The sequence below is a fragment of the Heliconius melpomene genome, chromosome 12 (assembly GCF_056956725.1).
Source record: "Heliconius melpomene rosina isolate 202511_hmr_F chromosome 12, ASM5695672v1, whole genome shotgun sequence".
Classification (NCBI taxonomy): Eukaryota; Metazoa; Arthropoda; class Insecta; order Lepidoptera; family Nymphalidae; genus Heliconius; species Heliconius melpomene.
This window is the reverse complement of record NC_140400.1, coordinates 15,296,871-15,324,605: the sequence shown is the minus strand read 5'-3', so window position 1 is coordinate 15,324,605 and position 27,735 is coordinate 15,296,871. Positions and strand designations below refer to the sequence as shown.

The window sequence follows — 27,735 nt, the reverse complement described above, 5'->3', positions numbered from 1 at the left end:
TTTCGTAATGATAAAGAAACCTGGCCACCCTACATACAGAGCACTGGTCGCGCTGCATTCCTTGACACCTGGCGTGCATCTACATAACGCGTTCACTATTTTCCAGTGGGCACAGAGGAAATTTAAAGATAGCTATATTTTAATGAATGCTAATGATATAAATCTTGTTTAGATAGAGATAAATCCAATTTATTATAAATAAAAAAAAACGTTTTACGCTTTTTTGCTTATAGTGTCGGATCGGCGAAAAAAAAACTATTGCTTGGGCATAGTACCTACAATCATCACGTTTAAAATCAGACGTTTATCACAATTAATAATATCTTTTTTCATGTTTAAATAATGAAGCCTTGGTACCAGAGCGCAGAAATTAAAATAATAAGAAATAATAATTCATTGCCTCGAGTGGGGATCGAACCCACAACCGTTGTATTACAGTCACAACCTTGTGCCCTACGCAGCGGCCTTAAATATCTACCAATAATAAAAGAGTAAAATAAAGTAAAATATTGTAAAAATCTTGAGACGCAATAATAAAATTAATAAAAAAAAATCATCAAGCGTAAACATAAAAAACAACCTTCATTTTTTATAATTACACTGCCTGTTATTATTTCACAATATTGCAATAAACTTGGACTAGAAATAAAGTTTTTTTTATTAAAAAAGTGAGAAATATTGCTAGAAAAACATTATTGTAAAAAAATATTTAAGAAACTAAACCGGCTAAGTGCAAGTCTGACTCGCGCACGAAATGCCGTCCGTACTTTTGTTCATGAAAATTTATGAAAACGGAAAAAAAAATATTTTATTAAAAAATCCTATCTATTTTATATAGTTTTTTTTAGTTTTCAGTATTTTCTGTAATAGTACCAGATGTCTAACTATCACAGTTTATGAGATAGAGCCTGGTGGCAGGCGGCAGAGCGGAGTGTTAGTGATAGGGTCCCGTAGCATATAGGTTCCTTGGGTAGTATAAAGGAACGTCAAAGGAAGATTTCTCAAAATTCATATGGAAAAACGGGATCTTACTTTTTATAGTTCGCGCAAGCGAAGTTACGAGCGGCCACTATATTTGTTAAAAATAATTTGAAATCCATATATTGTAAATAGGTAATTGTAAAATAACCCCATTGCCAGACACTACGATTAATAAAATGTTTTTCATAAGAAATTCTTACTAAGTAATAATTTTGCGGTAGGTGGGTAGCATAGCGCCAGATCTGCGGCATTTTGATTAAAGTTGCAGTATGAAGCAATAAACGATTTTATGAGAGTTAAACGAGCGAAACGCAGATAGAATTTTTTTTAATCAACACTATAAAGAACTTAATTTACTGTAAATTTATGGCGTATAATATTATTAAGTATGTATTTTAAAAGATAAAATTATAACGTATTTGTGGCTAGTCGTGGCGCTGGTTAACGTTTGCGGTTCGGGTTGTGGGTTCGATTCCCACTCGAGCAGCAATTGCAATATTTAATATTTTTATTTCCTTGTTATGGTAACGAGGCAAGTTCCGCCATTTAACACGCAATGTCTCCAGAATCTATTTCGGCGGAAAGTGGGGGACGGTAATGCCTCAATGGGAACGGAGAGTATTGACAATAGGTTCACGAATCGAACCCACAATCTGCCGCGTTTACTGTCGCTCCTACGTCACGACCGGTCTAAATACACGTATTGTGTTGAATGAATAACAAAAACAAACAGACAGACAGACATAGCAAAAAGAAAATATTTTTCTATATTATATCTACAATCTACATCCTGTAGGTAAATTAGTCACCAGTCTATTATTATGCGCTTATTAATTTACAACAAGCAACACAATAACAGCTATTGTCATTGTTAGCAGAACACGTCCACAGACGTAAGTAAAATGGTACTTTATTCATCTAGTCTAGAAAAATAGGTTCTAAATAGGTATTACAAAAAGGTACCTATAATATATCAATATTGTAGCCGTTATGGCGCAGGCACATGATTTTGTAAACGCGACGGTTATGGGTTCGATTATCAGTCGGGGAAATTAAATATTTAATATTTTATTTTCTTCGTGCTGGTGACGAAGCAAAGCGTGGCGTTGAATTCCGGCACTCGATACGCAACGTCTCCAGAATTCGGCGAAAACTAGGGAACGGACGTGTCTTAATAGAAACGGAGTGTCTTAAAACGACCTTTCCACTAGGCAGTCGTGGTGCAGGGGCACAAGTGTGTGACTGTAAACGCGATATTGTGAACAAAAGGATCTTAATGGGAATGAAGTGGCATAACGCTAGTTTCCCAGGTTCTCTCTGCCTACCCTGCTATGTGCGGGATAGAGCGTGACCCTAAAAAGTCCAAGCACACAAAGCTAGCGACGACGTCCCACACACAAAATATAAATATTGTGAAGCTACCTAATAAGCTAAGCTAATATACAAAAAGGAGAAAGAATTAACACGCAAAAACACTTTTTTTATAGAAGTCACCAAAAGCTCACCGAGTGGAACTTTTAGTGCTACATAAAAGCTAATGAAGGCATAACGCTTAAACACACGAGGTATTTACATTTACGGTTATCTGATCGCGAAGTAGCCGCCGATGCGGATAAGCCCCGCCATTTATGTCTCCAGCCTCAGTGATAATAACTATAAAAAATTTAATTAAACAGTACATAATCTGGTTTTTAGTATGGACCGTGGATTTGAATGTTATCTTTCTGTCTGTGCGTTGTTAATTACAATTATCTTTTGAGTTTAACTTTTAATGTTCTTTAAAAATGTATTCAATATCGCGAGTAATTATTTAAATTGTATCAAATGCGAGATATAAAAACCAAATGAATGTTGACAATTAACAATTATTTTCTGTATTAATTAAGATATGTAGAATTAAATACAACAATTAAAAGCTTAAATGCTTTATTTGTGAGCAGCAACTTTCTCCATATATAATCTATTGAGAGATTTTCAGGAAATAACTTATGAACGTAACAAACCATACTTCGTTGCACAACAGCACAGCGTCTGACTCTAAAGGCAAAAGTTGTGGATTCGATTACCCGCGAAGACATAATGACCGGAATGTCCTAACACTAAGTTCCCTCTGCCTTCCTGCAATATGCGGGATACAGCGTGAAGTTAATAAATAAATAAAAACTACTTAATGATTGTCACGCGTGTCACGTTTACGAGTCACGTATCTATATATATATATATATATATATATATATATATATAGCATCGTATATTCTTGATACCTAATGGTTTTCAGCGACGACAGCGAATTCCCAATTCGAGACGCTTCGTATCCAACTACTGTATAAGAATATGTTTTAGTAATAGCTTTTGGAGGTAGAAGGTTTTAATTCTATACTTAGAATACGTATAGGTTCAATTTTTATCTCGTACAGAAAAGAGGCAGAGGGATCCTACACAAGGTTCCTACCTACAAGACACACCGCCTTCTGCTTTCCGCCCGTATTTGAGACATTGCAAGTAGAAAACTATATGAAATAAAAAATGCTAAGTTATTTTTTATAGAATGCAGTTTATAAAATTCTTCCGTTATACAAAAACAGCGCGGAGCTGAAATTTTTGGAAAGTTTAGTGCAGCACTAAAGGAAGAAGTTTCGAAATCCCTACGTGGAAAAAGTTTTTTTACGTTTTATAGTCCACACGAAAGAGTTGCCTGTAATTAGCTATATATATAAAACTGTTCCTGAACCCAATGACTGGCAGAAAACAGACAGACGATACTACTGGTCTTAAAAAGATGAAAAATGGTATATAGATTAGGAAGTGTAGGGAGATAGGATTTTTTTTAACATCTATGGGAGAAAACCTTCATTTTACGTTTTACCGTCATCACAAACGAAGTTGCGGACTACCACTAGTATATAAATAGTATAGAATATAAATAAAACAATCACCATTAGATAGCTGAGGACGACGCGACGGCCGGTGCTTGTGTAATATCCTGCGCTTGTGTCCGCTCTGATATTGTTACACTGTACTCGTTAGATACACATCGTGTCGTTCAATGAATAGAATGACTTTCCCATTATTTTGTCGGTCTATTATTAATAATTATTAGAAGAGATAAGAATTATTAGAGATTTTAACCTTTAGAATCAAAACTTGTGTTAAAAAATCAAAAATGTAAACGGGACGTCTGTGGGTCCGATTTTAACTTGTAAACATGCTTTATTTGCTCTTTTTATTAATCTCCGAAAAAAAGCAAAGCGCTGCATTGAGTTCCACCATTTAACGAGCAATGTCTCGAAAATTGGGCGGAAAGCGAGAAACGGGGTCTCTCAACATTCTCTCTATCTACCGTGCTATATATCATATAGGGATACAGCGTGAAGGTATTTAAAAAAAAACATTCTAAAATAAATAGCAATGCCATTAATATCATATAATGACATTTTTCCAATCGAAATAAGATTCACTGTGACGAGTTTTTTAAATTGTATTCTTGATAATTGAACGATTCCTTTTCTTACCCTGAGGGAGACACTCTAATGCGAGGCAAATTCAAATCGCTGCATTAAATCAAGCATACAACCCTACAACGCCAATTTGCTGCACGAAATGATCAATAAGGCTATGTTTCAGATTGAAATTCTTTTTTATTTTTCTTCAGGGGGAGACAAAGTATGATAATTATCAATTTCGTTCGTTGCTTTACTTTTCGATTTAATCCTTTTCCACATGTAGCAAGATGGGTAGAGAGATTGGTAGTGTCAAGACACTTGCCATCCGAATTAGAGGAATTTCGTGGGTAAACGCTAATTAAACTATCCGCTCTGCCACGCTCTATCCCGCACACTCAGCATGGAACGCCGCGCTTTCCCTCGATACCAGAGCCAAGAAATAAAAATATAGATTTAAATAAATATTCCATTTCCTCGATGGAGGATTGAACCCACAACCAGTCACATTTACAGTCACACACTTAAGCCCCTGCGCCACGACTGGCCTCGCTAAATTATAACAGACCATACACACGATTCACCACGCATATCGTAACGGAACGTTATTTTATCGCGGCATCGGCGTCGTCAGCTGAGCGCGCATAAGTAAACAGCATTATGCGCGTATCGAACACGTCTCCCGTCGGCGCGTGGAATGCTGGAGAATGCATTTTTTGCGAGAACCAATGGACATTTCGAGATTGCGGGTAAAAAATTATAATTGGTAATGTTATGATATATTATTGGAATCCACTATCTTAAAACGCACGAGCATAAGACTAGAGAATTCTTCAATATTTCACTTTAAAAAAGACCTATTCCAGAGGATTTCAACCCAACACCAGCGTATTTATTTTACCAACCAACAATTCACTGTAATTATATCTATAAAAGAAAACCCATGAGAACGCTAAACACAAACGGAAGTTAATTTGACATGTCAAGATTTAAATAGCGCCATACAATATTAAAATGCAATAAAACGATGAGTTAGATCGTTTAACAATGATGGCGACCGGCCAAGTGAGACGCACCACTGCTAACCAGAGTGCATGAAGATGTTCACGATTAGTTCCTACTTTATTATTGGTAGCATTTAAGTACGACGTCGTGGCGGGCACAAACGTACGACCGTAAGCGTGACAAGTTATGAGTTCGATTTCCATTCGGAGGAAATGAAAATATTTAAAAATTTATTTCTCCGACTGGGAAACGAACCCACAACCGTTGTATTTACAGCCACAAACACGCTTGTGCACGCTCTCATACATACATAATATTCAAATTAAAATATGTTTTAAAGCATAACTAAACCACTATTATAACAATATTATTTACATACATATTTAAATAGTGACTGTGGTACAACACTCAAGGTCACACGAGTGCTTAATAAATGACTCACTCACTTTGTGCCTCATAGAAAACACACTGATATTTTTTACTTCAATTATGTGGTCAAAATTATTATTAAATTTTGATTTTTTTATACCCTTTGTTAAGGCAGAATAGTAAATAGCACTTTGAACAATTTGAATAACTTTTAAAGAAGAAATAAGTGAAAAATCATCTATTTCAATACATTTGGTTTAGTTTGACTTAGGAAATGAAAATATTAAGTAATAATAATGATAATAATAATCATTATTTAAACACTTATTAAAGCCTATTTTAACTGGTAAGATTGATAAACAAACTGTTTGTAGTCTACATTCGAAAATATTTTAAATGTGAAAATGACATTTGTCTCATTGAAATGAAATTTCTTATAAATGTAATTTTATGGTTTTATTGTATAAAAAAGGTTTTGTTCAATATTTTGAGTAATGTATGTATGTATGAAGAAACACTTGTATTATTAAAAAGAAACTAACATTACAGCACAAGTGGGATTTAGCGAGAGAAGCCATTGGGGGTGAAGCCTTTTTTTTGTATAGAATTTAATTTATGTAACTATATTTTTATAAATTATAATTCTGCTAAATATATTATAACTGTCATATGTTATAACTGACTAGTTAGAATTTGTCTATTCCCATTTCACCTATTAAAATTTAAATTAAACTATTTAAAGTATATTCAATGACTTATTAAAGCCAAGGTCCCTTGTTAACCTCATTTTAAGGATCAGAAATGTGACGCATGGATGACCAACTTACTGTAATTTACTTGTTAATACCTAACGGACAAAATAGCATATATCCTGTTTATGACATACCCAAATGTTCATTCATAGTAAATAAGAGATTTTGCCTATATTCTTTTTTTTAGCTTCACCGTGTCACCCACACCGCAGGGAATGCAAAGGTAACCATGGTAAGACTCTGTTTCTTCACACAGCACTTTGTCTTGTTATTAATGTGAACATATGAAACTAATTTGTTGACCTGAGTGGGAATCAAACCTACAAATATTATATTTCCGCTTAGTTCTGTTAATACCTAACAGCATTTATCCTGTTTATGACATATCCAAATGTACACCATGACTAAGAGATTTTGTCCATATTTATATTATATTATAAAATATGGGATTTACAAAGGCAATTATGTTTTCCAAGGCTTCTAGAAATACATATCATACATTTTGTAATTGTTTATCCTATATTATTGGATCATAATTTATTTTCTGCAGTTTCACACTTTTGCCCATATAATACTTACCCCTGTTAAGCAAATAAAAAAAATCCTAACAGTAGGTACCTGCTTATCCAGTTGGATATATATTAATAAAAATATGTATATAATGTGATTTATTAATAAGTATTATTTCTTTATGAAAGCATGTATAAGAGCTTCTTGCACCATATGCCTAGGAAATCATTCACAAGTAAGTAGATAAAAGCAGGAAATGAAACATTTTGTGTTATCTTAATGTTAGACCATTCATGCAAAATTATGAATTGTGGGCCATTGATAAGATGCACAGGATATGTGAAATAGGAAACACATGCACATCCACATGTTACAACAAAATATTATAAAGCTTTTCACTATATTTTTTTATCTAAAACAAATATAAAATATTTCCTGAATTACAAGAATCCATTATTAAAGTAAATACACAATAAATAATGTGTCAGTTTCTCTATCCATTTTCTTACTATCATTATGAATCACATAAATAGCGCTAGAAACACGATTTTTCAATCATAGATATGAAAGGGATCATTAATCCTCGGTTTTATATCCTGCATTGCCCAATTAAAGGCCATAGACACGACTGGGTGTGTTCTTTCTATGCAGTGTAAACAATACTCTAAACAATGAAATGTATGAACATGTCTATACAAATAAACTCAATCATTTCAAATCGATTAAAAAATGCATAATCAAAAGAACTATAGTAGTTAGACAAAATATGATAAAGGCGCATTACCGAGAATGTCGCATTCATCGTAAACAATATAGCTGTGTTTGTAAACAAAAGCGCCGGTAAAATTGTTTTTACATACCAGCACTTTGATGAATCTGTTCTCGAGCTCGTCCCGGTCGGGCATGGGCGGCTTGGCGCGGTTCCTGGTGGACGGCTGCCGGACATGGTTGCTCTTGGCGGTCCCGACCGGCCCGTCTAGCATTGTCTGATCCCTCGACGTTATCAAGCCCATTTTAACACAACACTTATAAGACACCATCCACTTTACGATCGCATTAAATCATTTTATATCACAACACTGAACACACATTATTTTTCTAGTCACATTCTATAAATTGCGGGATTTTAAATGAGAATTAAAACAAACGAAAATAGATAAACAGCCGCGCCGCGCGAAAGCAAAAAGCGAAGCACGTCCTCGAATGAAATGCGGGCTCACGGGCTGTGGCTGCTGAGTGAAGTTAGCGCTTTTTGCTACTATCGTTTGACAGACAATCGACCAATTAGAATTGTGCTACGTTCCGTTACACGTTTTTCACAGTAACGCTTATTTTAGAAATATATATTTTATATTTATAAATTGTACATACGGTGTAAAAAAAATATATAAATTACATTAGATAATATAATATACTAGCCACCTGCTCGCGGCTTCGCCCGCCTTAACTACTGAGTTATTCTTATAATGTATGTTTGCAAAGCACTTAAGATAATGTGAAAATTAATTAAACCCTAATTCAATAAGGATTTTCCAATTGTTTTAAAATAAACACAAATAAATAACAGAAAACTTAAACGAAAGAAATTATAAACAACAGACTACCTACTATTCTCTTACACAAAAATACTTAAACGAAAGATGTAACCAACTATGTCGCGTGGAAATACATTATAATTATTGGATAACTCCAAAATACGTGCAATCACTTCTAAATTTACTTTGCCAGGCGCAGAATTGAAGCATTCTCTCGGCCATCTCCGGGCCAGCTCAGAACGACATCAGAGCGTTGCGTTGGTCCGACCGTGGTCCCAGGCGAAAACCTGCTTTAGAGCAGACACATGGAAGGAGAGGGGATTGGAATTGAACACTCGGTTTCTTGAGGAAGGCCTAGATTAAACGACCAAGATGACTGCTCATGAGTCGGATTTGGAGGAGGATAGAAAGTCCCTCGGAAGAAGACGTCTGACCTCGGGCGGCCGGGTATGCGGAGTGCTGCTCCTTAGGTGCAGGTGACCCAATACACCGGCGCAACGGAATACGTTGGACGCGAGGCGACCAATGTGTACCTCTAGGGTTTCCATTTTTAGGTTGCGGTGAGTAGCGCGTGGTGTTCACGCAGTATGGTGCCTGCGTCACTCGCCGGAGGGTGAGGTTCCGTACGACCTACAGGATTCCTCTTTGAGTAATACTCGCTAGGGCATTGTGATGTCATCAATGTATAGTGCGTAGAGAGCAGGTGACAAAATTCTGACTGGGACAACGGCAGCGATCGGGTCGCTGCTAGCACTCTCAACTCTCACGCAAAATGTCCTGTCACTTACAAAGCAGAGCGGCAAAGACATGCGCGACGTGCTGGGGGGTGCCCGCTCTGAGCACTTTATGAAGTAAGCCCGGGTGCCAGACGCGGTCGAATACGCGTGCTACGTCAAGGAAGACTGCTATTGCACGCTCACACTTTCTCTCTGTTGATCACTGTTGCGTAGTTTACCCAGAGTGGTATACCCGCTCGCTAAACTGCTCGCTTTGTGGGTGCATGTGTGACTGAAGAAGTGAGAGGAGTAACTTCTCGAACAGCTTGGCGACCGTACTAAGAAGGATTATAGATCGGTATCCCTCAGCAGCATATTGAGCAGGCCTTCCTTCCATGCCCGGGGGAAAGAAGCCAGGCGGGTGCGGCGGATCCACTATTATAAGCAAAATGTTGCGGGGCACGACGGACGCGTGGTGGGCGGCGAACCGTTAATCAGCAAGGATTTTTTAGTACTGTAATTTTAAATCTGTGCTACTAATCTTTTCAAGTACTTATTAAAATATATTTAAATGACTATTTTTAAACGGAAGAAATTATAAACAAAAACCTACCTACTAATAACTAATACAAAAAATATGAAACCAATATCGCGCTGAAATAATACATTTAACTGAAATTATCCAATATGTGAAACGCATCTAAATCTTCTTTGCTATAGAGGCAGGCGGGTTTTTTTTCGAGCTTGTGGTTAATGCTGTTAAAACAGCGACACCGGTTGGGTAGGCACTACGTGGCTGCCTGTGAGGAAAATTAAATAGAATGCATCGGCCGGGAATCGAACCCGGGCCGCCCGCGTGGCAGTCGGGCATTCCACCACTGAACCACCGATGACTGCTCATGACGCGCTTGTATAAATAAGCAAAACGTCGCGAGGCGCGTTTCGCAGCAAGGATGTTTAAGTATTTTAACAACATCTAAAGTACTTATTAAAATGAAAAAACAGTAAAAGACAGTTCATCTACATTAAATGGCCAACGTAACTAACATACTTATTTATATGCTGAGAGTAAGGGATAAGTAAAACTTGAGTCGGCACAGCTGATGAGTCAACGGCGTGATGTGTCAACAATTAAATGCGTTTTTCTCTAAAACTATTCGCAATTTCGAAATTGTGTAAAAAGCAAATTTTATCTTCGTTTAACGTAGAAAATTAATAAAGTATTTTAAAGGATAAGGATTAATACCATTATGGAAAAATATCCCTCACAATAAAAAATATATTGAAATTATTATTTTTAGACAGAAATATGATCACTACACGTTATCCTTAAAAGATAAAAATATGCTCTCGCGGACTTTTTTGTAGATCTTATTAAGAGGAACAATACTCCAGTACATTTTTTTCATGTAGTACTTACCATTAAAGCAGCGCATGCGCGAAAGTGTCTCAACGGGTAGGACTTTAGACACATTTATCGTATTTATGTTAATTTACATAATAATGTACAAATAATAAACTATATATAAACCTTCCCTGAAAAATACTCGACCTAATGGTGAAAACCGCATAAAAATCCGTTGGGTGGTTTAGAAGAAGAAGAGTTAGAAAGTTCAGACAGACACGAAAAGCGACTTTGTTTTATAAGATATAGGATACGTATTATCATACAAATAGATAACGATTTCAAATATTATAGAAGCATCATAGGAAACATTAATTACATTATGGAAATTTTACTATAATTGAAGAACAAAAATTTGTTTGTTCATTACATTATTTTAAAGCTACCAAAGTTAGTTTCTACAAAAAGCTCTGTATTTGGACTTGGTATTATTGGGTAAAAATTAATAATACCATAACAGCACCGGTATTAGAAACGAAATAATATCTTACTACTACTAGGATATCTCCATTTACATACTAAATGCGGTATATAGGAAAATTTTAATGGAATGCAATTTCTTTTAGTAACAGCAAATTAACTTTTTTTTCATTGAAAAAGTGTAAATTGTTGTTCAAAATTCTACTCAAATTGTGCTAATATCAAGAAAGTATGACATGAACTAAGTAATTGTATAAAACGTGAAGTTTGGATAATTAATATTTTTAATGTCTTAAGTTGATCGAAACATTATTTTGTTTCGAAAATAGTCCAATAGTCTGCGAGTGGTGTTTTCTTTAAAATGTATCTTATGCAACCGCAGCGCCACTAATATTTTGTTTTGATGAACACTTTCAAACACAGGGACGGTACTCCTTATCCCTGGCCTCCATACTGTTCAGCTTCTTAAACTATTCAAATGGGTGAAACAATTTTCATATTGAAAGATTTTTTTCAAGTAGACACAGTCGATATTCAACTTTTTAGTTTTACAAACAGAATATAAAATTATAGCAACTTTGTTTCTAGAATTCTTTCCTTCATTTCAAATATAATAGTTTATTAATTTATTATACTTAGGGAAACGTACATTAGTCTAACATCTGTTCTAAGGGAAAAACTTAAAAACCGATAAGGAAAGTAGCAGGACAATAAAACAAGACAAATCATTATTTTATTAATTTTATTGGTTTATGCATAGGTACAGATACAAAGCTGTAACGAGAATAATATTACCCCGCAGCCGATTAATAACAATATAAATATACACCAATCTTCTTGTTAGCACCATTTTTTTTATTATTTTTCATTTTTTAAAAACGACCTGTTATAACCTAGTGTACGTATGTATGACGTATTAATTGCAATATAAAAGAAATTGACGGTCTTTTCATAATAATAAAACGTAAACTAACGCTTAATATACCTTTTAGTTACATTTGATACATTAATCACACAACATTCTACAACTAGTATATAGTAACCGCTGATATTTATTAAATTAATATTAAAAAGGACAAACAAGCTCACATAAGTATTTTAAAGTAAATATTTATATAATAAATATAGACATAGACAAGGGGAATCCCTAATAACAACCTCGAGACAATAGACAAAAAAATTTGGTCCAGCTTCAACAATACATATAATATATTTATTATTTTTAATCTGTTAAATAAAATCTCCAAATGTAACAGTCTTTGGTTAGGACAGAGAAGATTTAGGAAACTTACTTTAAAATATCACAAGCATCTAAATATTTGCAAACTTCAGTCAAACTTTGCTCATAAACGACATTAAATAAAAACAAGCATTATACATCTAAAAGCATTTTATTGTATTAAAAAGAAATAAAAAAGCAAACGGAGCTAAGTTACTACGCCCTATTAGAAAATGGCAAACTAGTGAAATATTAGTTCCAAGTAATAGAAATGACAAATACAACGATGCACAAAGTACTATGCGTGTAACGTACAGTAATGTACACCAGATTGCTTGTCAACTAATTATTTTACACTTACTCTTTAATACTTTTAGGCATATATCGCTCAATATTAGATAGCTTAAATATTTTTTTTAATTAATACTAAATGTATTTTGACACTATACGGCCATTTAATATCACCAAACGTATGTAGTAAAAAAGGGAATTCCCATTTTAAAACTACTAGTGATGTGAATAATATGGGCGCCAAAACCAAATATTTTAAATTAATATAAAAAAAAGAAAACTAAAAACAAGGACAATGTTTTTTTTATCCACAATTCATATCAATTTTAAAATTAAGTTTTTTTATGTATTATATTAAAGATTTCACAACTAAGATACTCTCTCATTTTAATTTATTGATTATTCCGTTAACCATTACCGATTGTCCTCGCATTATTCACATTATCTTTTAGTGTTATCGATATAAATGACCGAATTAGTAATCTTAAATTATTAAGATTAGTTTCAATATATTTAAATTTATACGAGTTAAAATACCCTGCCTGTTACTTAAGGCACTCAATGCTTATGGCAACCATTGCCTAACAATATATACCTAAATTTCATTATTATATCTAATCCAAAACAGTAAACTCCCTCTTTCCATATTTCATAAAGTTAAAGATATAAAAGTTTTACTCTTTTGGACTAACAAATACTAACCAAATACTAAAAGGACAGAAACCACACACTCTTTAGAAATGCTTTTAAATTTTTATATTGTTATTATTTTACTTCTATACAACATCCCTCCTCCATATAAAATAATCATCCCTGATACATGAAAAACATTATGTATACTACTACTACAATATAATATTTTTTTAGGAACTAATATGTTTCTACCATACCTATATAATGTTTTTTATTATATGTATAATGAGTCGAGTAAATATTTTACATGACAAGAATTTAAGCATTCATATTTTGCATTTACCCAGCTCAAGTATTCATTTTGTCTATCTATTCATCTGATTATTCAGATGTCGACTCTCCATTAAATAAAAAATAGTTTAGTTCAGTTCAGTTGTTAGTTTATGACGTTCCAAACGTGCCAGTTGAGCTCTTAATCACTTCGCCAATGTCACATTGTATGGGGAACACATGAAGGATTGTACGTTAATTGTTTCGACATTAGTAAAATGTCTGATAACAATGTCTATACTGACATTTAATATCGAATTTTTCATTTAATGGATAAAATGGAAATAGGTAGAAAAAGGAGAGGAGAAGGTTGAAGAAAGAGTAAGAGTAAAGAACGAACCACTCCTATACAATATGATGACAGAATGTTTACCCTATGAATGATCTAAGTTTTAATAACTTAAAACGAAAAAATAGGGAAACATTTCAGTCATCAGAATTTTCAGTCATCAGAATTTACTTACACAAATGATATTATAGAAAAATTAAGTAAAAGCGCTTAATCGCTATTTAACACAAGTATATTTACCCCACAACTTAGGTAAGCTTAAAAATACATCAGCAAAAAAAAGACAAATCAGTACTATGTATTATGCTTTTACCCATTGACAACTATAAGTTACCTTTACCTTAGAAACGATTTATACTACTAAGAGTTAAGAGAAAACGGGTATCTACTATTAAGAAGAATGTTATGGGAGACAGGAATTGAATGACGTCTCACGTTATATGGAAGAAGAATTGAAATACAGTATAAAGCATCCATTATTTATTTGGAATACTGTCATTATACCGCGTTTGGGCAGCTGCCATCTTAAGGAGTGCAACATTTATTAACTACCTACTAAGAGATACTTACTTGGACGAGGCGTAGAGCACGAGATATATGTATGAGTTATATTATACAGTAGTCTATTACACAAGTGCACTATTATATTGAAAGACGTCTATGCCACTCTACATGTAGTGGGTTTTTACATTTACTCGAAACACCAACATAATATACTGGCTGTTCATTTAAATAAAAACATGTCCTACTACCATGCTGTTGCATATAGAGTGTAACAAATACTTGGAAAAGGAGTAACAAGAGTTACATAAACAGGATGCTCCATTGAGTTGAAAGACTACCATCCTACATACAGGGTGTATAGTTTACTTGGAAGAGGGATAGTAGTAGAGCACGGCGCACCCGGGCAGCTGCCAGCGCGAGGCGTGTAGCTCAATGAGCTGAAGCAGCGTGCGGCGGATGGAAGGCGCGGCGGCGCTGTTGATGAAGGCATCGCGCACCGCCGACAGCAGCCGCTCCAGGTCGCCCGGCAGCTGCGTCTCTAGGTCGCGCCCGATGTACGTCAGCACGAAGAACAGGTTCTCCGTCTGCAAATGGGACAGTAGTTACTTATTGTGTGTGCACGCACGTGTGCGTATGTGTGAGCCGTGTACTCACGTCGCTGGGCGAAGGCACAGGCTGGCGGATGCAGTCCTCGCAGCATTTGCAGATGAGCGCGAGCAGAACGTGGCCGGGTGCGTGTCCGGCGGTGCCGGTCCCGCGCCGCTGTATGGCGCGCCGCCGCAGCTGGCAGTACATCTCCAGCAGGAACGACAGGAACGCCATAAGGCGCGGCCGCCCGCCGCCCACCAGCGCGCCCAACAGCTGTTCGTGAGTAACAATAAGTCAACATAATATATATTTCTATAAGTAATAAAAAACGTGGGTAATAACAATTGATTGCACTTAAAGGCCACTTCATGGTAGAATTTATGTCAAAGTGTGAAATGTAACAATCACTTATATCTCCTTATTGAGCCATGTGGACAGCTCTTACTGCCTTAGTTGAAAAACATCGATAGAAAAATCTTACGATAAGGCCGTTCATGATGTACGAGCTAAAGAAATAAACCGCCAGACAAGCCACCTATTCGAGCGACGTACCTTGTCTCTGTCGTGGTACCACTGTTGACAGGTGTTGAGCAGGCTCTCGAGGAAGGTCTCGGTCTGCTCGCGCTCCACGACGGCGATGCAGCGGCGCGCGGCCGGCAGCGCGTAGCGCGGCGACTCCACCGCGCGCGCCACCAGGTGCCCCACCGCGTCCATCAGCGTGCGCGCGGGGACTGAGTTCGGGTCTGCAATTATCGTTTGTGGAACTATATAATAGACAAGTTCAAAAAATAAACAAATATTGAAACCGTCTCCCTAAATTCATTATTAAACAAAGCAACACAGAGAGAGAAAACATAGGCAAAAGTTGACTGCTTGCTGGTTTACTGCTGTACCGAAAATTTTCTTATAGATATGAAATTTAGACATCTATTATTTTTTAAATGGTTTTATTGATTATTCATAAGTTGTAAGTATATTATGGTATTTTTTTATGGGAAAGACGAGGCAATCGGGCGTGTATGTCATCACCTGATGTTTAGTGATAATTTTTTTTATTAATTGTATTATGGTTTTATAGAGTACTTAAAACTGTAGTTTCATTTCATGTGGTGCTGACAGTCCCACTCTGTATAATATTAATATAGGAAAATTAAGAAACATGTAGTCCACGCAGGCAAAGCCGCGGTACAATAGTTCTATATAATTCGAAAGTAATGTAATACTTTTAAGTACTATATTATGTAATTCAGGACATATAGACAAGAAATACATGTAATTCAGGATTATTAAGTCTGTATCATCATCAATTACTCAAAAATATTTAAAATATGAAATGTGTTTTTGTAAATAATTTCACTCTGAAGGTAAATATGACAAATAATAATATTTTTTTACATACAACACATTTAAATTACATATGTAATAGTTATCCCAGTATATATAAATTTCATGTATGTGCAATTTCAACATTATAAAAAAATAACATATCAAGAGCATAGTGTATATATGTACAAGAAAAATATAGCTCTAGAAATTAAGTTTACAGTAGCTAAATTGTAAAGATAAATTGTAAAAAAATTGCAAATTTAAATAAAATTATAAAATTCTAGAGGTCCCTTATAAAAAATAACATGCACAATGTATAAATCATATAACATAATGCGGTAAACATCAAACAATTTTTATTGTTGGTAACAAATAAATTAAATTTAAAAAATCCCCATTTACCTTAACATAATTTAATTTACCGCAAAATGTCACAGACTAAAAAAATACAAGCAAACATATTCACATCACTAGTCTACAATCTAAAACCGATACCATACCAATAAACACCAACCACATCCCTCAAGTGCTGGAGACGAAAAAAAAAAATTAGTCTACACACCATTCGTCTCACCTTCCAGTGCCTTGTCTATACACTCTTGTATCTCCGGGGGGAAGTTGCCCAGGTCCCCCGCATCAGCCGCCAGCCCCAGGGCCGCCATACCACTAGCTAAGGCATCTGCTGAAGTTAAGGATTTGGATCTCTTTAGGCCCGGGGTGAAGGATTGCGGTCTGATACTCTTGCCGTTGCCATTGGTTAGGGAAGAAGGAGGAGATTTCTTTTTCTCTGATATTATTTGTTGGGGCTGGAGCTTGAAGGTTACGCGAGGTCCAACCTGAAATTTGAGATAAGATTTTATTAGTAGTACCTATTTCTTTAATTTTTCAAAAAAATTATGTTGAAGTGTCCTAGGGTACCTAAATAAGTAACCTATTGAATATTTAAAATCTTGTTTTAAACAGTAAAATAAGCAGTTTACTTTAAGTATAGCCTATATTCATACATACGGTGGGCACATTCCCGCTGGAGGCGCTGGTGAGCAGCGCGTGTGCGTGCGGCGGCATCACGGGCCGGTAGTGCGGCGGCACCTGCGCGTGCAGCACCGCCGAGCGCGAGTGCTGCAATCCCACGCTCGTCAGCCCCACGCCCACTGATGACCTGGAAACGGGTAAGAAACCGAGTTAATATTGTATGTACCTAAGAATTCATTTAGAATTCATTTAGATATGTATCTAAGAATTCATTTAGAAATATATCCCTAAGTAGAATTGGAACCCACATACGACAGTCCGAGATATGAAACTGTGATCACTATAATATATAAGACGTACTTATATTGTAGTTAATATTACAGAAATACATAAAATCAGACAAAGATTACTTAAATTTAATTTACTATTTAATAATAGATATTATGTCGAATGTTAGATAATGAAAATGTATTTGAACCTATTGCATCGCAAAATTTGGTAAAATGTCGCTTATATAAGTGACGAAGATACTTTTTATTTGTTTTTTATTTCAAAATCAACAACTTGAACAACCTCAAACGAATTTAGTTCTATACTACTTTTGACAAGAATATTTTGGGACTCTAGTAGGGAAAAGAGTTAGTATAACATAACATATATAAATAATCCTTTCTAAATTATTGTAGACTCCACCTACATACATGAGCATGTATTCGACTTGGCGTAAAGTAAACAATAACAACATAATAAAACGACAGATAAGAACAAGAGAGACAGAATTGGAGAAGCATGTTTAATACAGATTAGACCTTTAGTTAATATGTCAATACGGCCAGTAATTCGAAATGTCTATTTAGTAAATATTTACTATTGATGTTCCAATATATAATATTCAGATCGATTCAGTAATCAGTTGCCATTTAACACGCAAATCCTTAAATCGTAGGAAAATAGAAAATAACCTGCTACCTCAATCCTGAAAAAAACCATTATACGAATTATACCAATATACTCATTAAATTATTTATGACAATGATACCTTTGAAATAGACTGAAGGGAGCCTTTTATTTCCAAGGCAGGAGTTTTAATGTTTGTTTTAGGCTTTTCTCCCATAGTATATAGTCAATGACAAATTTTGATTCAAACTACATCAATTTTGCATCACACATTGTTTTTTTTCATAATTTTTAAAATTTTTATCAAAATAATAAAACGTAGTCAAAGAAAGTGAGCTAGCTACAAGTTTCTATATTACGTGACAGGTACCTACATAATTCACTAATTAACAATTATGTTTAGCAGTTCTCACGCTCGACGTTTCTCTCGCCCGAGACAGCCAACATTCATTGTTATCTAGGATGAATTATAAACGTGATAACAACAATTGTTAATTTAAGCCAATTGTAATAAGTTTTATAGTGTTATATTAAGTTATTTTATTCGATTTCGTCCCGATGATGATATCGTTTCTTCGGTGATAAGACCATAAAAAATCCTCCTCTGGTTGATAAAGCGTGGAGTTAAGTTCCGCCAGTCAACACGCAATATTTCGAAAATTGGACGAAAATCTAGAAGAGAACGCGTTTTAATTACTAAGTTCTGTCTGTCTTTCCCTAGCCTATTTTTTTTTTTCAGGAAAAAGCGTGAGTTGAGATAGTTTACCGAGTACCACTATAACAGTCAGTGGTTCTAATAAAATTTTACATAATTATATATCGATTTATTTATTAGTTTTTATTTGTTCAGAAATGTCCGCAAACTGATAAGTCCACCATGTAAGGTATGGGCTACAATATAGCAAATGACACGGGGCGGTCACGCTTGCCAACTGCTTGCAAGCTAATTATTCATTTGTCAACGCCAATACATTGCATATGGCGAACAATAGTCTGTGGACACTTGCGCTATCGGTGACATTTAAATATCAAATATAGGGACTAGTATATATAGAAAGTGGGTAGATTAATTTCAAAAACTGCCTCTGCATCTTCCTCATCATAGAAGGAATCTCTCAGTGATTAATCACTCCTATAAAACTTTCAATGTATATTTTGTGGATATTTATGTGTATACCATTAATAATTTGACAAAAATATATACCTACAGAGTTTTAATAAATTAAAGTTACCTGCATATAATAACAAGTATTTAGGAATAACAACACATAATATGCATACATGGCAACTTGGACTTGTTTGTGGCAACAAAGGCCTCCGAATGCAAATTGTATGAAGAAAAATCTATTTAAGAATAAAGAATGAACTCGTATATGGTTTCTTTAACATTGGATATAGGAGGTATATATTAAGGAGGAGGTATATATTAAGTATCATGCATGTAGAATTCAAACCTAAATCTTGTAAAGTTTAACAATAAAAAATCCATTACTTATCGTTTTTCAAATTTTCATTTTTTAATAAAGTTCATACATTTTTCGAATATTTCTTTTTATGAACAACATTTTGTTTATAATAAAAAATATGTAAATCGTAAAATCATTTTCTTCTCAGTATCCCCGCACATAGCGGCGTGGGCAGAGAGAACCCATTGTTAAGACACTCCGATCGCCACTACGGCATTGCGTGTTTGGTGGCGGAACTTAATGCCGCGCCTTGCCTACCAGAGCGAAGAAGTGAAAATATTAATAACGGCCTCAATCAATAATCATTATCCGAATAGAACTCCCAACTACTGCATACAGTAGACAATATTTTAAAATATTAAAGGATCACAATTGACTGGCCAAACCTATCAGCATGGCTAATTGAATTTTTAAGTATGCTCATCACAATCGATTTTCCAGTTAAGGGCATCGAGTCGTGCGTAAGCGACTCTATGCGGGTAGAGTCAATGTAAAGGATGTTCGGAAGCGTCGAATTCAACGATGACGAAACAAATCGTGTGGACTACAACTACAGACTCAATGTACCCACTGTGTAACATTTCAATAACATTCTGTATAATTTTTATTGTAAAAGTATTACAGTTTGCTGAGATTAATTACTTTAAATTCAATTTATTAAATGCATTGACCTCAGTGCCGCTGTGCAACGCTTGTTGAACTGGTGAGGTGCGAAATGAGCACAAGTGGCTTGTCCTGTTCGCGGTTCTCTATTGATACATAATACTGACCAACTTGTATACCTACTACATGCACCTTTTTGTTTAGTTTTGTGATCAAAACATGCTTAATTTCATAAAAAATCAAATTGCAGTATTAATAATTTTATGTTGAATCTCCACACGAGTCACACAAGTCGAGTTCATTATAAACTTTTACAAAAAGTGCAAAAAAAAAAACAATAGGAATTGTTTTGCTTTATAGTTTACGAGAAGTTCATCCACCTCTTCAACGAATAAGACGGAGGACGCTCACTACAATAAAAAATAATTGAAAGACCCAAGAAATAAAAGCATTATATATTTAGGTAGTATATTGGCAGACTTCCACAACGTTGTAACGACTATCGACTTATAGGCGGATTATTGCAGGAAATCGGCAAAGTCTATCGCATGAATGCCAAATCAAAATGCGTCGAAAACTCAAGTTGCTCCATTTCGAGATTCAAGGTTTTGTAAATAATACTGACTCTAAGTGATGTCTCAAAATAGTGTAGGTTACACTAATTAAACAAACATTGTATTTTAATTACGTTTTCCCGACAATTAAACATTATATAAATAACTAATAATTTTAATTACTTTGGTGGAAAAATAACAAATAATATATAGATAAATATTAGATAGATACGTCGTGTTCAAAGTAAATCACATCTAAGATCTAACCAAGGATATATAATACCTACGCAAATTGTAAGCATTACCCATATGTAACGATCTAATTACTTCAAACTGACTCAACTAACATGTGAGGTGTACTCGTATGTGTGAATTACCGGCTGACTGATTTCAAAGAATACAATAGTATATAATAGACATTTATTATAGAGTATACACTATACAGCGTTTTATATATCGTCCGGCTCAGAGTGTAAACTTGCTAAATCTGTTTTTAGTTTTTTCGTTATGTACATTTTTATAACATTCGAAAGTGTAAAAAAATACAAAATTTAACTTTTTTTATTTCATACAGCAGGATAATATTTTCGAAATTGTAAAAACTTTCTGATAATACACATACATACACATATAAACTCATAGTTTTCAAAGACATTTTTTGTCTCTCCTGATAATTTATTTAATAGGCTGTTAGCAGATTTACCGTGTAAGCTGACGATATGTGAAAATAGATGATTTTAGATATATTATGTAAGTATGGATGAACGAAGTCAGAAGCACGATGGTTTTAAGTTTGGTTGCCACTCGTGGTAAAGTATTACATAAGTGGGTACTTTTGTCTGCTTTCCTAGGAAAGTCTCAACCATTATTATTCACATTCATAAGCTTACTTATACAAAATTTTAAATAATGCAAACTGTAATGGTTTCAAAAGCCACATCTCTGGCGAGGAACGTTAAACGCTTACTAAGATTAACAAATTGGTCAATTTTCCTAATCATACAACCATTTCTCGTCTGGAGCTCAATGAATCACTTGATGACGTGTTGTGCGGGAAGGTGGGCGGGCGAGTGAGGTGGACATCAACCGCGGAATACGCTAAAGTAGATAAAGCTGATATTTTAGAAAACCAACCAAATCAAATCAACCATTTTTTTAATTTAAAACGTAAAAAAAAACATATAAAACAAACGAATTAAGTACAATATACAATCAATTCTTAATTATTTATACAAATGTCGCTAATTATTTTGTTAATGAAAAAAAAGTATTTACACATATTTCCCCTGGAAAAGCAATTGAGAACTCTTTTAACTTTAGTAATTTGAAGGCGGGATAAAACTTTTGAATCTTTAATATCATGTTCAACTAATCAATATGCCTACAACTACTAGAACACGGTAAATATTTAGAGATACACTCATAATGTTAACAATATGTTTCATTTACGAAAACTAAAAATATATATCAGCTTAATTTATTGAATTTTCTAGAACAGCTTAATTTATTTAATTGTAGACACTATTATGAACGGCATGAGAAAAATTGTAGAGCGGCAGCACTGAGTCATGTTTATAAACGGAAAAATATAGGTACATCCATCATGGTGTCCGACCTTGGTTTTTAACGACAGCTCTAATAATGACAATAGTAATGAATGCCTAGCCTTTTGTGGTTCTAGACCAATTTAGAGCTCGGAGGAAAATTGGCCGGTGTTGAAAATACCACAACAATAGACTATATAAAGTAAATGTAAATAAATTGCTGTATTCGAAGCCTCCTGTTTAGTAGTAAACATAAGAAATAAAATCTCTATCTAAATTAGTCCTATGTAAAAGTATAAATACATATTAAATAAAATTTTACACTATAACATAACTTACAGAGCACTGATAATTTTAAAGAGGTATCACTAATGCGTATATATTACTTTAAATAAACTAATATTTACTGAAATTTCTATAATATTTAAAACAAAAATAAAAACCTGTAAATGGATTTTTGTTGTAGGTAACAAAGAAAAACCACGAGTTCAACACACTCGTTGTGAACCTAAATAAATTAATGGCAGGAAAAGGAAACTGCCATTATTAAAATGTTGCCAGTGGAGTGTTTTATTGTGTGTACCGTATGTTGATTATAACAAAAATATTTACGTTTACTTTTTCTCAGCTTCACGCTTTTTTATACATAGGACATAAAGTAGACAGTTAAAACCTAGTTCAGATATTCCATAAATTAAGACATCCTTTTCTCCATGCACCGCGTAACTTTTGAGACATTATGTGTTATTGGCGGAACTAAATGCCGACGTAATAACGATAACTATTATTTATTTTAACAATAATTAACAATTACTCACATATCAGAAGTTGAATATCTCCCACGGACCATTGTAGAGGTATCCACAAAACCAACCAGAACTCAAAAACACTTCACCTGTATCACTATTTGCACGGGGCTTAGATAAAAAACGTTTGTTTATATATCATTATATTTTATGATACTAACAATTGCCTTGTAAATTACTGTGTAAATTAATAATATCTATCTAAAACCGTGTTACATTTTACACAATATAACACTAAAAATAGCACTTCGTACCACAAAATTAGCAGAGCAACACTGAAGACTAACAAATATCGATAATATTACAGATTAGTTTATATTTCGCGGGTTAGAAGAGGGTTTCGTTCGAGTGCGTTCGCGTCTATTTCGTGTTTGTAAGATCGGTCGCGTCGGTACGTGGGCGGGCGTGCTCACGTCACCGCGACCGAGAGCAGAGTGATAACAATTGATACTACGCACCAGCAGGCCACAGTGGTGCACGCCCAGCGGCCAGCGTCAACGGAAATCGCGTAAACTATCTCCCGACATTTTTGCTGTTCTTGGAGGAGAGCCAACGGCGTGGATTTAACAGTCCTTGCTTTTAAATCGTGGATATATTTCGATTCAATTTCTTGAAGCTTGTGATTAGACTAAAGTCTTGACTGTGTTGCCAATATAGAAAATATTGACAGACATTTGAAAATTATTGATCTACTATAGAAGTTGTTTGTTTTACCATGTTAAATTATAAACAGACTTAGTGGCAAATCTCTTTGTTCTATTTTTGTCTGACATCATTATTGAGTTGGGTGACTACACCCAAAACTATATAGTTTCATAAAATTATCTAAAGAAGACGATACTCATGATAATGTCAAGGTTGTCCAGGCCAATTTAGGATAGTTTTGAGGCACGATTAGCAATGGTCTGCCTACCTAATTACGGAACTTCCACTCGTCCAAAAATATTACATCACTAGCGATTTATATGTTTTCATACAACGTAATGTTCGTACGTTCTAGGGCTGTGTGCTAGATTGATCGTTGCCAAATCTCTCTTTCAGTTATTACGACAGGTCATGAAGTAATATTTAGGGCAAAAATAAAACACTGCTAATTTTAGTAATGAAAATGATAACGCTTTTATAATACTAATAGAGCTAAGAGGGTATAAGACATTCCCAATTGAGACACTTTCAGAAAGTAAAGAAAACAAATACAATGCGTATTGCGTATTAATGAATGCATATTAAGAATACATAATTATGTATTCTCTTTCCTTCTCTCCTTTATTTATTTACCAATTTCAAAGAAACTTAAAAAAATGCTTAAATATTTTGATAAATATTAATGCGAAATATTTAAAAAATCGGGCGAAAAGTAGAGAATGTGGAATGCCTAACACTACTAGAACACTACTAGTTAGTACATGCATACGTTATTTATTAAACAGCAAAAACATTTATTGAATGAAGAGGAACTTGACATTCAGCATGCTATTAGCCTCGCCCTAGGAGACGCCCAATTACCGATTTAAATGAGCTAATTGCTAATAACGTAGTACGGCACACGATGTTTGTGTATGCATAGTCAAACATGAATACTCATAATGCCTACAAAATAAATAATATTATTGGTACGTTTCAAAAATTTTTTTTTTTTTAGTTAGCGCTGTATATATATCTTGTGATAGACACAGGGTATCTCAGAATCTCGGTAAAATGCTTTTTATTTCGTTTATTTTCAATTTCATCGCTCTACTAGAGTGATTCACTGTCTCAAATTACATTTAATATGAATTAAATGTAATTGTATTAATTACCACAGATCAAGTAAATTTTCGTTATAGTTAAATTCCCAAAAACAGTTAACAAATTATAGTGATTACGTGGTTGAGATATTTAAATTGCAAGTCTTTTCAGTTTTATTGTTAAACTAGCGACCCTATTGCGGCTTCGCCCGCTTTTACTACTGGATTATTCATATAATGTATGTTTGCAAAGCACTTAAGATAATGTGAAAATTAATTAAACTATAATGCAACTCGCATTTTCGTACTTTTAATAAGGATTTTCCAATTGCAAGGATTTTTTAGTAGGTACCGTAATTTTAAATCTGTGCTACTAATCTTTTCAAGTACTTATTAAAATATATTTAAATTACTATTTTTAGATAGTTAAATGACATTAAATAATACATTCAACTCGAATTATCCAATACGTGCAAACGCATCTAAATCTTCGTTGCTATAAAGGCAGGCGGGTTTTTTTGCTTGCTTGTGGTTAATGCTGAAGAGGGTATTCTGTCCCTGATGAAAAGCAAGCACTACGTGGCTTCCTGTGACGAAAATTAAATAGAATGCATCGGCCGGGAATTGAACCCGGGCCGCCCGCGTGGCAGGCGAGCATTCTACCACTGAACCACCGATGCGTGTAAGGCAGGCGGGCGCGGCGGACTCGCTTGTATAAGCATAACGTCGCGAGGCGCGTTTCGCAGCAAGGATTTTTTGATATTGTAACAACTTCTAAAGTACTTATTAAAATGAAAAACAGAAAAGACAGTTTTGATCTACATTAAATGGCCAACGTAACTAATATACTTATTTATATGCTCAGAGTAAGGGATGAGTGAAACTTGACTCGATACAGTTGATGTGTGAACGGCGTGATGTGTCAATAATTAAATGCGTTTTTCTCTAAAACTATTCGCAATTTTGAAATAGTTTCAAAAGCAAATTTTATCTTCGTTTAACGTAGAAATTTAATAAAGTATTTTAAAGGATAAGGATTAATACCATTATGGAAAAATATCCCTCACAATAAAAAATATATTGAAATTACTATTTTTAGACAGAAATATGATCACTACACGTTATTCTTAAAAGATACGAATATGCCATCGCGGACTTTTTTGTAGATCTTATTAAGAGAAACAATACTCCAGTACATTTTTTTCATGTAGTATTTACTATTAAAGCAGCGCATGCGCCAAAGTATCTCAGCGGGTAGGACTTTATACACATTTATCTTGTTTATGTTAACTTACATAAGAATGTACAAATAATAAACTATATATAAACCTTCCCTGAGAAATACTCGACCTAATGGTGAAAACTGCATCAAAACTGCGTTTAGTTCCGTCACTCATTACACAATGCCTCCAGAATCCTTTCCTGCAGTAACGTGATCTTTGGATACAAATTCCGAAATGGGAAAATTTATAAAATGAGAGGAACATCTTCATTAACATTAGTCTATCTCAACAATGTGAAACTGTATTGGGTTGACATTGCTCATGTCGAAGAAGATACTGTCTTCCTCAAAAAATCAACATTAGACATATTACAAATACTAAAATAATTTATTATAAATATTTATTTATTCTCTAAAGATATTCCCGCTACATAAAAAATAAAAAACTCACCTATTATGCAGATCAGACGGCTTGGCCATGGTGAACTCCTTGGCGTGCACATTCAGCTTGTTGGTCGACGACGACGTGGTGGGTGTGGTCGCGCCCGTGGTCGCCACGCCGTCTGTGCGGACACCTGGTGGTCAACGGTGGTCGTCAAGAGAAGAGATGATAGGAAAGGTTAGAATGGATATTAGCTACATGCAAGAATCTGAAATGTGATTCGTGATTGAAGTAACGAAAATGAAGACACGGTGATGTAAAAAGTGCATCAGTGACAGAATTCAGAGTAGAATGATGAAAACATATTGTAAAAACATTGGCCTAAATATATATTATTATTATGCTTGGTTTTATCGATGGATCAAAAAAATGTAGGTTAAAATATGTTGAAACACCTCTCGATACATCTGTAGGTACTGCGATACTCTATTCAATTCCGACAATGAGTAAAAAAAGATTTTGTGTAATGATCATTCGCTTTTGTTAACTAGTTTAGATTCTTTGTATGAAATGCAAAAATGATGATATAAAAAGCGACAGGTCTTGTTTCAAAATTTCATGACATGGAACGTTTTTGTGATTCAACATTTTGAATAACAGCGGAGGAAATTATTAAAATAGTGTTGTTGTTAATTATACATAAGTTAAAACGAGTAAATAGTAGAGCAACGTAGAACAAATAATATCTGTGATTAATCATAAAAAGGAGTTACCTCTTGATAATGAAAATTATCAAATAATAATCAGGCAATAAATAAATTTATTTTTATTAACATTTTATATTACTTTTAAAATTACTAATAACTTTCATAAGGAAGACTAGGAAGATCATCGCACCGGCAACTCAATTTCATGTGCGTGATTCTTTTCGTCGCGGTCAAATGAACAAACTTTCAACAGAGATTTACAGCTAGCCGGTTGCTTAGCCTCGATGCGGGACGTCTGCGATGAGTCTAGACTCTTGTAACGAAAAATCTTAATATTATTTTATAAGAAATCCGATCCTTTTATCGGCTTCTACTATTTATTTTTTTTATGTTTAGGTTTATTTACCTACTTTACATAGAGAACAGTCAACCGATGAATATTCTATTATTTCTTAATAATGTTCTTATTTAAGATTTTGAGACAAATAAAATCTCTACACCTAAACTCAGATTGCAGTGATACTATTAATTGCAATTATTAT

The 27,735-nt window shown here is 34.4% G+C and overlaps 2 protein-coding genes across 7 annotated transcripts in view; both read right to left on the bottom strand.

The window, feature by feature from the left end:
- The window catches only part of Frl (formin-like protein), a 67,008-nt gene extending 58,710 nt beyond the window's left edge, over nt 1-8,298 (bottom strand). For both annotated transcript variants that reach the window (XR_014878529.1, XM_085193889.1), the window contains exon 1: nt 7,918-8,298. Coding sequence is in view for 1 of the 2 variants with exons in the window: in XM_085193889.1 (XP_085050015.1) it covers nt 7,918-8,097 (180 nt within the window). In the remaining variant the exon portion in view is untranslated. The remainder of the gene's footprint in view (nt 1-7,917) is intronic.
- A 3,560-nt stretch (nt 8,299-11,858) lies between these two features.
- Nucleotides 11,859-27,735, bottom strand: part of LOC146534131 (uncharacterized) — a 31,182-nt gene continuing 15,305 nt past the window's right edge. For 2 of the 5 annotated variants that reach the window (XM_085193884.1, XM_085193885.1), the window contains exons 5-10: nt 26,556-26,679; nt 17,322-17,472; nt 16,876-17,149; nt 15,540-15,730; nt 15,054-15,260; nt 11,859-14,983 (exon numbers count right to left, since the gene is read on the bottom strand). In XM_085193884.1, coding sequence (XP_085050010.1) covers nt 14,762-14,983; nt 15,054-15,260; nt 15,540-15,730; nt 16,876-17,149; nt 17,322-17,472; nt 26,556-26,679 — 1,169 coding nt within the window. In that variant the 3' untranslated portion in view covers nt 11,859-14,761. The remainder of the gene's footprint in view (nt 14,984-15,053; nt 15,261-15,539; nt 15,731-16,875; nt 17,150-17,321; nt 17,473-26,555; nt 26,680-27,735) is intronic. The other 3 variants (XM_085193887.1, XM_085193886.1, XM_085193888.1) reach the window with 3 other exon arrangements.